Genomic DNA, 18,250 nt, shown 5'->3' with positions numbered 1-18,250 from the left:
ATATAAAAGTCTTACAGTGAAAATTCACGGTCAATCACTTTGCCCAGTATTCTACATCTCTCAGCACCAATCACTATGAATGATATTTCGGTGACTTGCTGAAACAAAAAAAAATGGCTCGCACCATGATCCTTTCCTCCCAGACTTTCATCACTAAATGACAGCTCCCCAGCTGGCTGATTGGTCACTGATGGGACCTAGGATACCAGCTGGCTTGTTTACTATTTTAAACAAAAATAAAACAGTCTATTGTCTGCAACAGACAATGCTGTTTTAACACCTCTCTCTGGGCAGGTTAATAACACCTCCTAGCTCCATTTATGCAAATGCATTCAACACCTGGTTGCAATTAACAGATTATGTGGATTGGAACAATATTCACCATATTTATTCCCAGATAATTTTTGTACAAGTCATTCTCAATTGAGAAAGCTGGTCGGATGACCAGTGAAACGTCTTCAAAAAAAATACAGCAAGTCCAGTTGCCTTGACTTATTTTTTACTTGATTGGCCAGCAAACTCGCCTGACCTGAACCCCATAGAGAATCTATGGGGCATTGCCAAGAGAAAGATGAGAGACGTGAGACCGAACAATGCAGAAGAGCTGAAGGCCGCTATTGAAGCATCCTGGTCTTCCATAACACCTCAGCAGTGCCACAGGCTGATAGCTTCCATGCCACGCCGCATTGAGGCAGTAATTGCTGCAAAAGGGGCCCAAATCAAGTACTGAGTACATATGCATGCTTATACTTTTCAGAGGTCCGATATTGTTCTATGTACAATCCTTGTTTTATTGATTGCATGTAATATTCTAATTTTCTGAGATTGTGGATTTGGGGTTTTCATGAGCTGTAAGCCATAATCATCACAATGATGACAAATCACGGCTTGAACTATCTTGCTTTGCATGTAATGCGTCTATCTCATATATTAGTTTCACCTTTTAAGTTCCATTAGTGAAATAAATTAACTTTTGCACGATATTCTAATTATTTGAGTTTCACCTGTATACCATGACCTGGATAAATGAGAACCTTCACAGACAACCTCTTTATCTATTCAGCTATGCTGCCCATTCCACTACAATGGACTTCAACACAGTTATCATAACTTTGAATTTGGTGGGCAGTTCTTTCACCAGTGCATAGGCATTGTGATGGGAGCCTCCAGCATATGATTATTTACATCTAGGATATATGGTAATAAAAATGGTAAAGAATATGCATGAATTTGATCAGGGGGCATTCTCTGTGGCATGGAGAGGTACCAGATTGGAGTTTAAATATTTTTTTGAGAAATTAAACAACAATCCATATACTATTTTTGACTTGTAAAATGAGTAAGGTGGAAATGGAATATTTAGATTTGAGGATAAAGAAAGTGGATATAAGTGTAGTTACCAGTACATTACCAGCACATTTCATAAACTGACAGCTGGGAATGTGCTTTTCCACAACACCAGTCATCACCTTCCTTCGACTGTTTGTGGCATCCCAGTGGGACAGTTCCTTGTAATTTGACAGAACTGTTCAGGGTGTGATGAACTTGAGGGCGAGAATGAGGATTTGAAGGAGAGATTTAAACAATTGAGCTACAATCATAAAACTATAACAAGAGGTTGGCAAAAAGGAAAAAATATTGAAAATGTATTAGCAACAAATGAAATGAAATGAATAATGTAATAAAACATATTTGTGTATGACTGATTAAAAGGTAGCCATTAAAAGCAATTGCAAACTCTGCTTAAAAAGCACTGGCATTTTCTAACAATTAATAGAAAGTTGAAAAAAACAGTGGGGCCCTTTCCTGCCATGGTGGCAAAGCAAGTACCATCATTGAAAGATCAGTTGTTTAAAACTGAATATATACCTGACCTGATATAAACTGGCGAACCAAATGTAAGGTCGCTGGTAAGTGTAAGGCTGGGTTCACACCATTTTCCGGACCAGATCTGGAACATAGTACATTGCGTTTTTACCGCACTTTTGTTGATTTTGAAGCTTAAAATGGTGCATTCCATATCAGACAAAATAGGACAAGCGGTATTTTTCTGGTCTGGTCTGGAATGGAATGTGCTGGTGGGAACAGAGGACAGAAATAGCACAGGGATGCATTTTGGGTCTGGAAACAGTCTGGTCTGGTCTGGAGGTAATCTGGATGTGGTGTGAATGGGCCCTAAATGTGGACATTCACCACCTGATAAAGGCTAAGGATAGTGAGGGTAAAATGTTTTTGTATTTTTTATATTGTAAAATGTCTTTTGCTAATTGTGAAACAACTCAGTTCATCAGAATAGATGTAAATGTTGAATATTGTATTTAGGAAAGACAAAACACTAATGATATGGATTCTGGAGCATCTAAAGGTTATAAAAAGGAGTTTAAAAATCCAGTAGCAAAACACATATGGCTATTGCATGATAGTAAAATTAAAAGACTGGAAGTGATGAATTATGAGTATTTATAGATTTAACATTTCAGAATAGAGAGGTGATCAGGATTGATTATTATTGCAACAAGAATAATTTGTCTCCAAATGGTAAGAATATGTTATTGAAATTACAACTATTCCTCTGAGAAACACTTACACTGTGCACTGGGGGTAATGTTAATTAAATGATATGATTAAATATGATCTATGATATATCATCCATTAAGGCAGGGTTGATAATGTCTAAACTATTTGGATCAGAAAAGTATATAGTGAGAGACTGACAATGTATACCCCATGACCATTGAACAGTGTTGGTTTCCAATTTGGGAAGATCGTGTTGGGCAATATGTTAAGAATTGTTTGTTTATGGTATTGCAGTGCTATGGCTTAAGGATAAACAAATATACCATAGATAGTATATCTCATATGGATGCTGGACACTTATATTTAAATATATACCTGTCATTTAATCTGGAAGATAGGGGGTTAATTCCCTCTGTTCCCTTTTTAAAGGCTGGGTGGAGAGCACTTAGCAAGGAATATTGTACCTTATGAGGAACACTGTACTAAATGTGGAATTTAGCACCTTAATGCCCTGAGTATTCGAATGTGGACTACATGTCTTTAGAAGAGCACCACTTGCACAGAATAATTTAAACATATTGGACTATAAGACTGTTATTAAGTAGTTGAATGGTTTATAATTTGTATTTGAACTATAACATTAGTAGCTTTTTTATACTGGATTTGGTGGTTTAATATAAATGTACAGAGGAGACACATGTATGTGGGAAGTTAGTCGTTTTTGTATATACAATTGGGCACCTCTGTAGAGCAAAGTAGAGTAAAGACAAGCATTTGATAACTATTGTATTTATTTATTGATTGGTAGTATGAATGTTGATATTGAGTAAGCACTTAAGAACGTTACTAGTAGAGTTCTTTTTGGGATTATAGCTGTGCAAACCTAGAACATTATTCAGATAATTAGTGGGGCAAGGTTGGGAGTTTATTGGTGCAGAAGTATACCATTCTATAGCTTTATAAGTGTTGATTCTTAACCAGCAGTCTGGATGCACCCTTGATGACTCTCAGTGGTGACTAATGTGTGAATCTGTGGATGAGACACACTTAAAAACTAGCTTTTTTAAGAATGCGTACCCCATGGAGTTCTTTCTGCTAAATAGAGCAGAGAAAGCTTCATAATTAGAAAAGAGGCAAGGAAGTCATGTGACTTTGACAGGTCATACAGCCAGGCTCTCCTCCCAGCTTTTTTTTTAAAAATGTCTTCCTTTCATTTTTGCTGTGCTTTGCCATCTTCAGAGTCCTGGAGCAGGAAGAGCATAGGGCACCTTTGCAAATCACATCACCAAGCTTTACAAACCTGAATCCTATTTATAATCCTGAGTTGCGACAGTATGTACCATGTAGCTACACTAAATTAAAATGTTTAAAGCCACGTTTGAAATTCTTTGCAGTTCTCTCCACATTTGATTTGCTTCTTACTGACCTTGTGCTATGTATGAGTGATACACTTACATACATCTGCTCTCATGGAAAATTAATATGCTTGTTCAATGCACAAAATCAATACCAATATACTGAATTATGTTTTCTGGAAGTCTCCATCTTAGTTACCAATCCTATATTTTTCTGTATGCAATCAATTTCCAATAATGTGTTTATCATACAGACACAGTAAATATTATTATAGGACAAAGGTAGGAAAAAAAGCAAAGTCATATGGTCAGGCTTATTAAATAATACCCTGCAAAGCATAACTGTAATAACAACCATATCGACTATTAATTGAACAAACGTCAGTAAACCGATATCTGATTGGTACCTTTGAGTTACTGCAATTTGCACATAGTCATAGTTTGCACTTTGCGCCACTATATAAAAAAACAAATTATGCTGCATAATTGTAACTTTAAAATTATATATATTGTCAAATTCTCCAAAAATGACAGGCATATTATGCAGTGTGCATTTTTGACTAAGTTTTGTTTATGAACAAGTTGTAATAATGATACAAAGTGGCAGTTAATACAATTATAATTCAGCATAATGTAATATATATTTTTTTAAATAAACATATAGATAGTTCCTCTGATCTGGTCATGGTAACTGTCTTAATGAATAATCATACAGATTATTAAAATATATTGATTCCAGGTAACTTTTAAAATCCTAATTGACTTCACACTGTGTTAAGGTGTCCATACACCTTACAATTATCTGCAGATTTTCTGTGGTCAGATGGAAAAAGTGCAACAGACTGGCCCAGGTGGAGATTACTCCATCCACACAGTTAAGTGTAGATGGAGGAATCTGTTGCACCTTTTCCATCTGACCACAGAAAATCTGCAGATAATTGTAAGGTGTATGGCCAGCTTAACCCTAAACATGATTTGTTGTCATATATATATTCCATGTTTAGATTTTCATAATGTAGAGATTACAGACTACTGCAAAACTAGCAAGATAACTGTTATGTTTTATATGTCAATAAAAAAATTGCTTTGTTTAGCTTTTAACCACACATAAGTAACTGTCAAATAGTTACAGGCTATAATAGTTATTTCCCCCAATCACCTTTCATTTTGTAAAAGTAAACCTCTAATTGTAAAAAAGGGAAAAACAAAATTGACTTTGATAATTCCAATTCCAGCTGATTGCAGCTAATACAAAATTGGCCAGCTGTATAGCATTGCATTATTGTGCCCATAAACAAGGGTATTCACAGCGATGGCATGTTTGCAGTATTTTTCAAAGCATGGGTCTTTGACTTCGAACTTGATGAACCTTAGGCCATCTGGGAGCAATAAGAGTGAAAGCATGTACTCTCAGGGGAAATCCATGTGCTTGTTCAATGCACAAAATCAATACCAATATTTGAATTGTGCTAAAAAAAAGTCTCCAACTCCAGTAGGTTCTAACATTCTATGATTCCTATAATATATAAGTGCTCAACCCTCAGGCACCATATAAAATGATTTAGTTTTTTCCTTGAAAAAAAGGATACGCAGGATTGCTATTTTTAAAAAAATTAGTTTTTTTTTGATTGCAGAGGAGATATCATTTCACTTTATAGCTGAGATATGGATGAGCGTAAATACAGACAAAGCTCCTGATTTGATAGGTTGGAGAGTGGCTGTGCTAATGTACTGTTGTAATATTAATAATAATTTTCAAAATCAATGTAAAGTTGATGTTAATAATTTTAAGTGTTTTTCTCCTTGGCGGGCGGGAGCAGGAGACTCCCGGGGTGCCAGGGAGAGTCAGATGCTTGGAGATCAGTGTCCCTGGTTAGCAACCAGGGACGCTGATCTCTCTGAAAGTGGCCGGAGCCAGCCGTAACATCACGGCTGGCTCCGCCCAGCTGTCAGAAGCAGGCTGTCGGCCGGCCAGCTTCATCTTTTAGCAAGGCTCAGCGCTCGACTGAGCCGCTCGGCCGTGATCGGGAGCTGTACGGGCTATTGTGAATAGCCCGTACAGCACCCCCTCGGTTCTCCTGAACCGAAGGGGTCCTGGTGCCGAAGCTAGCCGAAGGATCGGCCGAAGCTACGGCCAGATCCTTCGGCAGCTTTGTGAATAGACCCCTAATTTTCACTTCTGACACATATAATTTTCCCTTTGGTCACTTTGTTTAACAGGCTTGTTTGTGTTATCATGTTTACTGTTTTTAATATTCTATACAAGCGCATTTCTGTATGACTGCTGTTATAATTCTGATGTTAGGCTAGGAATATTATATTTTGAATGACATGCAGCTTGATTGTTCTAGAGTTTATTTATATAGTAAGTTGTGAGTATGTATTGTCACAGAACATAACATAATATTCATCAATCTCATACAGTAGGCTCTGATAACCCATGCACAAAAAAACAAGATAATATTTATTACAAAATATACTGATATACTGATACTAAATATAGCAGCATGTGGTACCAAATCACATCTGATATCTTTTACATGGGAGGAATTTTAGAATATTCTGCTAAATCTGTATAGACATCACATAAATAGCTATAAACTCTATTATATTTTTATACAATATTGGATTTCCCCATGATGCACAAATAGTGTAAAAAGCTTGGAATATATTCAGAGAAGATATTCTTGACATAGTTAAAGTTTTGAAGATACTTTTGGACTGCCATGCCATATGTATATATCCTGAGGGCTTTGAATCTGCTTAGATACAAGTTCCAAAGTCATCAGAACATACTTAGGCATCATTCTGACTTTTTCAAGAGACCAAGCTGAGAATGCCAGAACTAATTTTCTATGTAATTCTTGACAGCTGTCACTAGGAGAAAGCAATCTCCTGTGCTCCATCACCTGGATTTACAATTGTGTCCTCTGGGTAAACAGTAATCAGGGAATCTTGTGGCACAGATGTTCAGGCCAAGCTATTTAATTCTTTTATAGGATCTATCTAAGTGATTTGTATCACTATATATACAGTATATTATTGTCATCATTAATGAAATAAAACATATAGGACCAAACTTATGAATATGTTTTTATTTACAGCTGTCAATTATTCTGTCATACATTTTAACATTAAGTTACTGAAGCCAGCCACATAATGTCTATATGCTTACAATTGTGCTGAATCATGATTACTGTCACTGTATTTTAGCAGAAGCAAAAATATAGAAATAAGCTACCCCACCCAGAGAAACCTAAAGGGAACCTCTAACCAAAGAATGATTTCTTGGCTATCCACAGATAACTCATCTTATAATACAACATATTTCCAATGAGTCTGTCAGTTTTTAGAAAAGTGTCAAAGTATAATATTAAATTCACTCCAGATGTAGTTATTTTAAAGAATTATCTCCAATGTCCAGGTACAGAACATTCGGAGTTTCTAACGCTATGCAGCCTTCTTCTGTTTTAAGGACAACTCCATCTTTATTCTCTAAAATGCTTACTGAAAGCAGAGAGAGTACAATAATTTTATGATTTAGGAATGATTATTAGTAAAGGCAAAGGCACTTCTGAAGTCATCAGTAGTTGGATCATTACTAGAGTAGGCCGGAGAAGCTTTTTTTCACCTAACTGTATTGTTATCACAAGGGAGCTAACAAGGTAGGTGACAGGTACATTCTATGGAGACATCAAGGATCTATTAGACCTCTGTCTCCCCTGCCATCTGCTCCAGCCAAACAAGCACAGGGCTTTGCTGAATCAGCTGTTTACCTGGCTTCTCAGTCAGGATTTTGATACCACTGAAACTGGAAATGCTCAAAGCGGAGAGTTTCTGGGTTCACAATCATCAGAGGACATCATGGAATGAATGTTCCTTGATGTCCTCCCGTTCACCATCTTGACATTCTTTGTTGTAGTCCTGGGCTCCTGGGAAGAGCAGGAGTACCAGAGTACTGGGGAAGGGAAAGAGTCTGGCAGGGGCACCGCACACACAGCTGCCCATGTCACTTTTACATTAAAGCCCAGAGCCTGCTGATTGAAACTAAAACAAGCTGTGAGCTTGTGTTAACCCCTTGAACATACCAGATGTGTCTAAAAGATTTCAAGGGGTTCACGTGGGTCATGCCATTCTTCTTGCTATCCCATTTAACAGTACCTGTGATATTGATCTATGGTTCACTCTGTCAGCCACAGCTATCCTTAAGGTGCCCATACACCTTACAATTATCTGCAGATTTTCTGTGGTCAGATAGAAAAAGTGCAACAGATTGGCCCAGGTGGAGATTACTCCATCCACACAGTTAAGTATAGATGGAGGAATCTGTTGCACCTTTTCCATCTGACCACAGAAAATCTGCAGATAATTGTAAGGTGTATGGCCAGCTTAGAAAACTCCACCTACCTTCCAAAGTCTGTCAGTGTTTAATCTGAATGGACATTCTGTCAGCCACAGCTATCCTTAAGGTGCCCATACACCTTACAATTATCTGCAGATTTTCTGTGGTCAGATAGAAAAAGTGCAACAGATTGGCCCAGGTGGAGATTACTCCATCCACACAGTTAAGTATAGATGGAGGAATCTGTTGCACCTTTTCCATCTGACCACAGAAAATCTGCAGATAATTGTAAGGTGTATGGCCAGCTCAGAAAACTCCACCTACCTTCCAAAGTCTGTCAGTGTTTAATCTGAATGGACATTATTATTATTATTATTATTACATAGTATTTATATAGCACCAACAGTTTGCGCAGCGCTTTACAATATAAGGAAGCCATTACAGTTACAATACAATTCAAGACAAGATGGTAAGGAGGGCCCTGCCCCTGAGGGCTTACAATCTAAAAGAGGAGGGGGAAATGATACATGAGGTAGCTGTGGTAGCTGTGGGAATGAATTATGTGAGAATGTGAAGGTTCAGTGGTTAGGTCGAGGTGGGATAGGCTTCCCTGAAGAGATGAGTCTTTAGGGAATGCCTAAAGGCAGTCGAGGTGGGAGATAGATGGACAGGTTGGGGTAAGAAGTTCCAGAGGATGGGAGGGACTCTAGATAAGTCTTGATGAGAGTGAGTTGTTAAAAACAGAAGTAGCCAGGTCAGGGCAGGATAGGGGTGAGATTTTGTCAAAGAGGGAGTCAGTAGCAGAGTGGAGTAGAGAAAGGTCGAGGTGGTGGAGTGTGCGACAGTGTGCCTTGTAGGGGGAGGCAGGGTTGGGGACAGGGTGATTGTGAAACTGACCAGGTTGTGGTCTGAGAGTGGGAAAGGGGTGTTGGAGAGGTTGCAAGGAGTGCATAGGTGGGAGAAAACAAGATCAAGTGTGTTACCATCAGAGTGAGTAGGAGTCTGTGTCCATTGAATTAGATCAAAAGAAGAGGTTAGGTTAAGAAATTGAGTGGAAGCCGGGGAGTTAATGTTAGTAGCAATGTTAAAGTCACCAAGAATGATAGTGGGTATTTCTGAGGAGAGAAAGTAGGGTAGCCAGGCAGAGAAGTCATCTAGAAAGCGAGATACTGGTCCGGGTGGCCGGTATATAACAGCAATCCTCAGAGAAATTGGAGAGAATAGGCGAATGCAGTGGGTTTCAAAAGAGGAGAGGGATAGAGAGGGAGGTGAAGGCAGAATTTGAAAAGTGCTTTGCGGGGATAGGAGGATTCCCACTCCACCTCCTTTCCGTCCATTGGGTCTGGGTGAGTGTGTCCAGTGGAGGCCACCATAGGAGAGGGCAGCAGGGCCATAAGCACATAAGCAGCAGGGCCATAAGCACATAAGCAGCAGGGACATAAGCACATTATCTATCCTGACTGAATGGTTTTGTGTTCTTTTTATTGGCTGAGGTTAGCTGATCGAAAAAAAAACATTCTGTCAAAGGAGGGATGAAGAAAGTGGGAGTAAGTAAAGCTGATTTTAAAGCTAAAGCAGTACATTCTGGGATGTGGGGGACATGATTCAGCATTAATTGTTGTAAAACTTCAAATTAGCCCTAATAACAGTTCCTTTAATATAAATCTTAAAGAATATCTTTATTTTTTATACCATTTCAAACATTAATATTGCGGATCATGACTAGCCCATGCTTGTTTTTTGTTATTAACTCACAACTCTCCGGTCTTCGCAGGGTCGCGGATGATGGGCGATGCTGGGCGATTGAAGGAGGCCGAGAGCTTCCCCTCATGTCTGACCTGTGTGGGGATATCCTCCTGGGAACCCCTCGAGTCCCCGCTCGAACCCCCGGAAGACGAGTGGGGTGAGTTCCTGGCGCCATCTTGGGCCTCAAACGAGTCCTCCAACCGCGGCTTGGATTTCGCCGGGCTACGCGTGGACGGCGTGTCTAGTCGGCTGGGCATGGCGGATGGTATCTTCGGGAGCTGTACGGGCTATTGTGAATAGCCCGTACAGCAACCTCTCGGTTCTGCTGAACCGAAGGGGTCCTGGAGCCGAAGCTAGCCGAAGGATCGGCTGAAGCTACGGCCAGATCCTTCGGCAGCTTCATGAATAGACCCCATAGTATGGGTATGACAGCTCGGGAAACAGCAACTAAACAAAAGGGCATTATTACTGCTGATGTTTTCTATCATTAGAGGTTGACATTAAGATGCTAGGCAAATATATTTGACAATTTAATCTACTACATAGATAGTTAAATGATGGATTGTAGCATAAGATTGCCAGATTTTCAAAATGAAATTCGGGGGACACCACACTGGCTATGCCTACTTTTAGCCCTGTTGCTGCCAGGGCTGTTTTTGCATTTTTGTACACCTGTTAAAATGCACATTTTTGGCCTAAAATTGTTTAAAGCAGCCAAAACCTATATATTTTCTGAAAGCACAGGGGCCTTGGAGAATAAAATACTGATAGTTGTAATTTTTAGGAAACATTTTAGGTTACTAAGGAGCAGCATACCCATTGGAGGTGCCTTTCTAGCTATAAGGCACTGTGGTACTGGAGGACTTAGTCATTCTTTGTACTGTAAGACCAATGGAATGTCATAGGAATGCCTGCCCTTAGGTACCCCACAGCTGCTGCCGATATTACCCATTTTGCATTGCCTGTGCCCGGCTATTGCGGAGGATGGTAATCATATAGTAGCACCATACTACAAGTGCTTAACAGTGTAGTATATACCCTTTAGTGCCAGACATCATATGTTGCTGTACTTTTCATACTCTAGACCACCTCACACTGTATGCCACACTGTACAGTTAATATTCCATATTGCTGCACCTTGTTTATTTAATAGCATGCCTTTCCACTTTGTACACTATGATGTATCCAATATACTCCATGCACATAATCACTCCGTTTTAAAAGATTTAAAAAATTGTAAATTTTAAAACTTTTGAAATTACATTAACATGTTTAAACTGCAAGTGTTAAGAGTTCACTTGTGTCAAGGGATTAAAATAAAAAAAAAGTTATACTCATCCAATCTTCAAAGCCAACTTGCTCTTAGACTGGTCCCTTCCACCTCACTCCCCTTCCACTGCAGCAGTGTAAGGTCTCTGAGTCATCATGTTCTATACACAGTGTACAGGACGTGAGGATGGCAAAGGAAATATCATTGTTGCAGCAGAGGAGGAGACAGGCTGGAGGGAGCGATGTGATAGCAGGCTAGCTTGGAGGTGAGTATAACTTTTTTTAACCTAGACATAAATGAGCAGTTAACCTTTGCAGTGTGGTGTTAGCCCCGCTGCAATGGTTGATACAATTTTAGTTTTGCTTCATGCTTGAGATTGGGTTGACACATCCAAAAGACAGCTTTTTTAGACACTAAAAGGCATATTCATAAAGCAATGAATGTAACATTTACCAAATATTTACTACAGTTGAATCAATCAATGTTATAAAATACATATACCAGAAAGCTACACCTGCAGTAAATGTTTGGTTACTGACACGTTTACTGCTTTATAAATGTACCACATTCTTTTTTTAAATTTACAGTAGATTGTAGTTTTTTCTTTAAATTGTATTTAACATTAGATAGTTACTTGACTCTAAATGTAAAGTTGTTCCGATACTTGTGACTTGCCATTGTCAAGAGAAGCATTTCTGTGAAGTCAGAGTAGTTCAAACAAACTTTATAAATAAAAATGGCTGAGGGCAATGTTTCCCCAAAACATGTTACAGATGACAGATTTTTGTAATTTTCTGTCTAAATAAATTTGTTCACCGCAAAAGAAGCAACTAAATACTTTACCTACTTTTCTGGTCCACAATTGCTGAGTGCTAAATATAGATGGATTTAGAAAGTGTATTGTTTAAGACGTTTGTTCTGAGGGTTCATAACATTTGTTTGTAATCTATCTTGTAGGTACTATACATTATTTTGTATTAGCCTATGATCTGAAAGATATTGCAAACTCTTATCTCATTTACAGTGGTAAACTGCACAGATCCTGGTTTTGTGGAAAATGCAATTCGTCATGGACAACAGAACTACCCTGAAAGCTTCCGTTATGGAATCAGCGTGACCTATCATTGTAAAAAGGGATACTATCTTTTAGGATCATCTGTTCTTAACTGCAAGGCAAATGGCATGTGGGACAGATCACTTCCTAAGTGTATACGTAAGTTTTCTATGTTCAGTCCTATTTATTTCAAAGCTAAAATGTCTGTGTAAATGTAACACCTGGATGGATGAAAGGAAAATATTTTCTAGAGTTTACAGACTAAAATGTCCATATATAAAAAAATATTTGAAAGCATATATTTCACCAACTTTTATTTGTATTAGTTCATTTTCAACTGCATTAGCATATAGGCTGAAAGGTTATCAAAGATTGGGTTGTAACAGAAACTGCAACATGTCATGTAACACAATTTAAACCTGAACTACAGGAACATATAAAGGACACCAATTAATTCAGTAATGCATTCACAAAAATAAATTATTTAAATGCACCTAGTGTAAGTACCTTTAAGGTGCCCATACACTGCACGATTCTCATACGAGAATCGCGGGAAATCCCGCGATCGTACAAGAACCGTGCAGTGTATGGAAGGCGTGCAACCGTTTCTACTGTACGGTCGCACGTCTTCCGTCGAACCTGCAGGCTAGAAAACCCGCCGGGAATCGTACGATTCTCGGCGAGTTAGTGGCCTGCTGGTTCGACAACTGCCAAACGGGCCGGTGTGCGCACACAGCCCGTTTGCAGTCATCGTAAGCCTGCCCCTCATTGCAGTCATCATAAGCCCGCCCCTCAGGGGGGCGGGCTTGCGATGATCGCAAGTGCGATCTGCCTGTCCAAGATGGGCAGATCGTACGTTTTTTTAAGTACTTTACAACCCTCGCAAGACAAAAGTTTGCGAGGGTTGTAAAGTGTATGGGCACCTTTATTTGTCTTGGTGTATTGTAATCCCCTGTAGAGCAACACAGACTAGACTGATGCTGGTGAAGTCAGCCACAGAGGCTAATTAGTGCTTCACACTAATTAAGCTGACAAGGAACATACTGACAGGAGAAGAGATCAGTATGAGCACAGTAATAAACGTCTGCTGCTCCTTCAGTCTCAGGCTGTGGCAGAGATATCAAAGTACATCCACACTTAGGAAAACCACTGAGAATAATCACAAATACTTCTTTCACATTGGGAAGGCAGCACCTCAGTAATAGGGAAATCTTCACTAATTGGCCAATCTAAAAACAAAACAAGTGCCTTTCCCTTGTGTAGTATTACTTTATTAATTAAAAATATATTGATAAAACACCAAAAAAAGCTTTTGGATTTACCTTTTTGTGAACAGTTCAAAATGTGATCAGAGTTTGGTTCATATGTTCAGTATGTGAGTATGTTTTATAAATATATTTTTCTTAATAAAGTAATCTGGTAGGGCTGTATACATCTCAGGACTGGGTGAAAATACAAATCCATAAATATGATTTTAAATAGAATATTTAACTGTTAGGCTGGAGGTCACCTGCAGATGACATGTTATAAAATATACACATGACTTCAGAAGAAATACATGGAGTGGAGCAATCCTTACATTGCTAATATGAACTATTATTTAACAAGCAGGTAAACCTAAAATACAGCTTGCCTCATATAAAAAATACATTCACGTAGGTAAAATCATAACAAAACTCAAATAGCATGTTATAATGCCACAGCTTTTTTTCATAAATAATATTTTACTACTTGTCAAATAATTTCAAGAGTACAGTGGGTTAGATAAAGAGAAAAGCAGAAGCCTCCTGCCTCTTGGCTCTTTTTGTCTGGTTAAAACCTCAGGCAGAGCTTTCTAAAAAGGCATGAGTAATGGCTCTGACACAATTATTTGTGCATGTAAATGCCATCATAATCTGTTGAGCTTTGTAAATAAAAGAGGTTTTACAACAACTGAGCAAAGGTGACAGAGAAAAACATGCTGGCCACCTGCAGGATAAATTAATGACTGCACAATATTCATATGTAATATTTCATATTTAGGTAAGCAAGTAAACAAGAAATATATTTACCTTGTTTATTTTTGTTGTGACCCTAATAATAAAAAAGTATGAGCCACAACACTATACATCTATTATACAACTAAAAGTCTACTTAGCCTATGATTAGGAAGAGTGTGAGGGAATCCCATTATTGGCTTTGTAGTTGGAATATTTGATTTGCACAGTGGCATCACTATCCTATTGAGATAGTGCTATACTTCTTTATTAGGGTACTATGTCCATATTGAGACACTTTTGTCACATGGGATTCTCGCCCCCCTAAATACTCCTTAAAATTGGGATCCTCATTTGATCCATCTAGATGGTTAGACATTACATAATAGATGTGTTTGGGGGACCCACTGCCATTATTCATTCTGAAAGCAAATATGGTTTGTCTGCAAACCAAATCAGTGTAAAACCCTACTAAGAAAAAACTTTGTTTCAGTCAAGTACATTTTTATTTTATTTTCCACTGCAAGATTGGGAAAACCATTACATGTGTACAACAACAAAGCTCTCTTGATCCTTAAAGCCCATTTCCACCTTTGCAGAGGTATTTAAAAAAACATATGCCAGCAATGTACACTGATTGTACATTCTCAGTAGAGTGTATTGTGTGCAAAGGCAGAGATGTAGTTTAGTGATCATGTTACACAGAATCACCGGAGGGCAGCCATTTACTTTACAATCCAACCCCAGTGTCACATTGGATTTCCTGTGGAGAAAATGTAAAATTTCAAGTATTCAGGTCTAATGAAAAGTATATTAAAAAATGAAGAAAGCCTGCAATGTGAATCATGAAAATGTGCACATGTATACATCATCACTACACCTCTACATTACCACAATAAATGCAAAGCACTTACAAAGGTGGAAATGGACTTTAAATGGCTAATAATAGAGAACAAAGGGATGTGCACTATTGTTCAGATATGGAATCTGATGCTCTCTTTTAGATGTAACTTTGTTTACAATTCTTAGTTTTAGTGTTAGTTCAGTAATACATTTGTATAGTACGCAATATACATCCAAAAAAGAAGATTAAAGGGCAGTATTAAAACTAGTAGCACCATATAAATAGCTCTTATAGTGTTTTGTTACAAGAGAACACATTACTTAGAAATGCACTTGTAAACAAAGAAATAGGCCTGGCTCAGTCTGTTAGTGTGGTGCACATTGTTATTAAAAGGTGATACTAAATATTGCCTGGGCATATGTCCGAGAACAGACTCTGCTGTAGGTATTAGGATATAAAACTAGTAAAATCAGTCATTTTAGCTGCCTCTGCCACCTAAAACTATGCAGAGCTATGAGTTTTTAACCCAGGTCTATACTTGGACACTGCAGGTTGTTGTCTTTGTAACTGTATCCTAAAATTAGTTTGATAAGCTTTTATAAATAATAAGCAAGGTGCTGCAGTTTTAGCCCTGATTCTTTGTGCTTGATTTATTTGTTTTAGAAATGTCCCAATCTAAACCGTTTGTTTTTATTAATATATGTTAAAAATTATTTGTGGATCAAATCAATTATGAGAACAATGCAACTTATTCCCTCATAATGTAATGTTTGTAATACTACTGTCTAGGGACAAGGGCACACAGTATTATAGCAAACCATGTGTGGCAATATTATAACAGGGCATCCATAAGGTTAAACTTTGTTCACTCTAATGCCCCTAAACTGCAGGTCAGCATGCATAGCAGGCACCGAGGAACACCTAAATATTTTGTCAAATACATTGTACAACTCCCTGGGTGCCCTAAAGCCTGAAGAGCACTAATAAGTGAATAAATAATTAAAGGTGTATCTAAATCAAATACAAAAAAATAGCATCTTACTAGTTTTGAAATAATCTATTTTTAGGCTTTTCCCCATTATTGTTACCTGGTAATTCTGTGAACAACACACTTTCTGTTTCTGGATGGCTATGTTCACTTCTCGACTGTATATTTGGAGAGAATCATGGTTGACACCCAAGTTGGACTGCAAGCCTGTCTGCCTCCATTCATCTCCACTACGTGGGGGTAGGGAGATTAGTAGTTCACAGAAGACAGATAATTCCCAGGTCTGCTCACAGGAAGTGATTAGGACTGCAGATATTTTTTGTACATGCTATGTGTTTAGTGGGAAAAAAAAGAATGCAGCCATCAAATCTAAGGACTGGTACGCTGACCCTTCCTCACCTGCTCCATATTTGTCTATGATTCTATTCATTAGAAAGGGTGATCAGTAGTAATCCATTAAAGATGGGAGGGTCAGAGCCAAGTGTAATGCTAGATAATACTGTTTTCATATTACAACAACTCCCCGGCATTAGGGTCTCCAGAGAGTACCACATTGTATCTGACCATGGGTGCAGGTACCCAATATGTATGGCTGCCTGCAATTTGATTTGAGCTACAGTGAACACAGGTCTACTTTAAAAGTTACAAAACCTTTTAACATTCAGTTATTTTTGTGCAAATAATATATTGAGAATTCACAGGGTGTGCATTCCATGCTACTCTTTTTAAGAACATCTCCATGCAGATGCCTTTGCTTTTGAAAAATTAAGGTATTATATTTACTTGTGGAAATAAATTATGTCTATTATTTTGTATTGGTCACATACAAGAAATATATTGCTGTGGCGTACATAATATATTTCTGCATTCATCTGTTGATAAAGAAAACCGTACTGTGCATTTGAGTCTATGTGACCTTGAAACATTCTTTTTAAATAAAGTAAGCCATATTTCCAAAAAACAAATGTGGATGAGCTTTAACAACATCTCAAGAAAAAATGAAAAAAAGTTTTTTCCCGCTACAATGACTTACTTCCAGGGTAAATCAAGGTAAAGAGCCTAGTAAACTGAAGCAAGTGCACCCATGTAAACACTTGTGGAGTCTCCAAAGGGAATGGAAGAGGTTAATGTGCTCCATGTAATTTCTTTAAAAGTGTATTGCAGTTAAGGTTTTTGTAACAGCAGATATAAGAGGCTAGATGCTTTACTGCAGCCTTGAACACAGCCCAAGAGGAAGCAAACAACTAAAATTAAAACATAAGTGATGAAATATCACAAGAGATTACCTGTAACAATGGATTTTTTTATTATTTAGAAAGTGTGTAAGTAAGAAAAGGAGTAAAGTGGAGTTCTTTGGAGTTCTTTGCTCCCTTTTATGTATTTTTTCTTCTCAAATGATTCTGCATCAGTGTTTGCTGTTAAAACAGTTTATATGGAAATGAGGTCTGTTGAAATTAACAATATCATTATTTTTACTTTCCCCTTGTGTTGTCTCTCAATCTACCTGTAGTCATTAAGAGAAAATTATAAGTGATCCAGGGAATATGAGTGTCCCTAAGAAAATTATTTACAGTAGTTCAAAAAGCCGTCTCATTAGCAGTTAGGTACCTTAATTGTTTTTTGTTAGTTTTGCTTTGGGATATAAAAATAGAATGAAGAAAAAATATTTTCTATTTATAACAGTGTTTACTTCCTCTGGAAAACAATTACATTAAAGATTTATTTTTTTAAGTAAATCATCAAATAGAATTAGAATCATGTTCTATTATTTTTAAATTATTTGATCAAAAAATCTACCCCTAAATGTGTGATGATCATACACAAACACACTTTGCCACAATTGTGCGACCATTGAGTGACAGGAAACAATAGGGAACTGAATGAGAATGTCAAACTTATATAGTAAGCTTTTTTTTTAGTTGTAATGCCAAAATATTATCTGCTACAATGGTTTGTATCTCATACACTTCACAATTATATTGCAAGGCCAGTCTATTGTATGTGACACTTATTCCATTAATAACGTCATCTCACCTTTCTGTGGACCCTGACTTGTTGTGTGACTACTCACCAGCTTTTTTAAATATTTGATGTAACATGCTGGTAACAATTTAGAATGAATCTCCAATGCTTCACACGTATATATAATATATATATA

The 18,250-nt window shown here is 37.7% G+C and overlaps 1 protein-coding gene across 1 annotated transcript in view; it reads left to right on the top strand.

Annotated features, from left to right (window-relative positions):
• The window catches only part of CSMD1 (CUB and Sushi multiple domains 1), an 880,549-nt gene that overhangs the window by 832,014 nt on the left and 30,285 nt on the right, over positions 1 to 18,250 (top strand). The window contains exon 54 of the mRNA XM_018562582.1: positions 12,255 to 12,443. Within this exon, the coding sequence (XP_018418084.1) occupies positions 12,255 to 12,443 (189 nt within the window). The remainder of the gene's footprint in view (positions 1 to 12,254; positions 12,444 to 18,250) is intronic.

This window comes from Nanorana parkeri, unplaced genomic scaffold (genome assembly GCF_000935625.1).
Source record: "Nanorana parkeri isolate BGI_ZX_2015 unplaced genomic scaffold, ASM93562v1 scaffold586, whole genome shotgun sequence".
Classification (NCBI taxonomy): Eukaryota; Metazoa; Chordata; class Amphibia; order Anura; family Dicroglossidae; genus Nanorana; species Nanorana parkeri.
The sequence above is the reverse complement of the archived record's forward strand: the minus strand, read 5'-3'. Positions and strand labels throughout refer to the sequence as shown.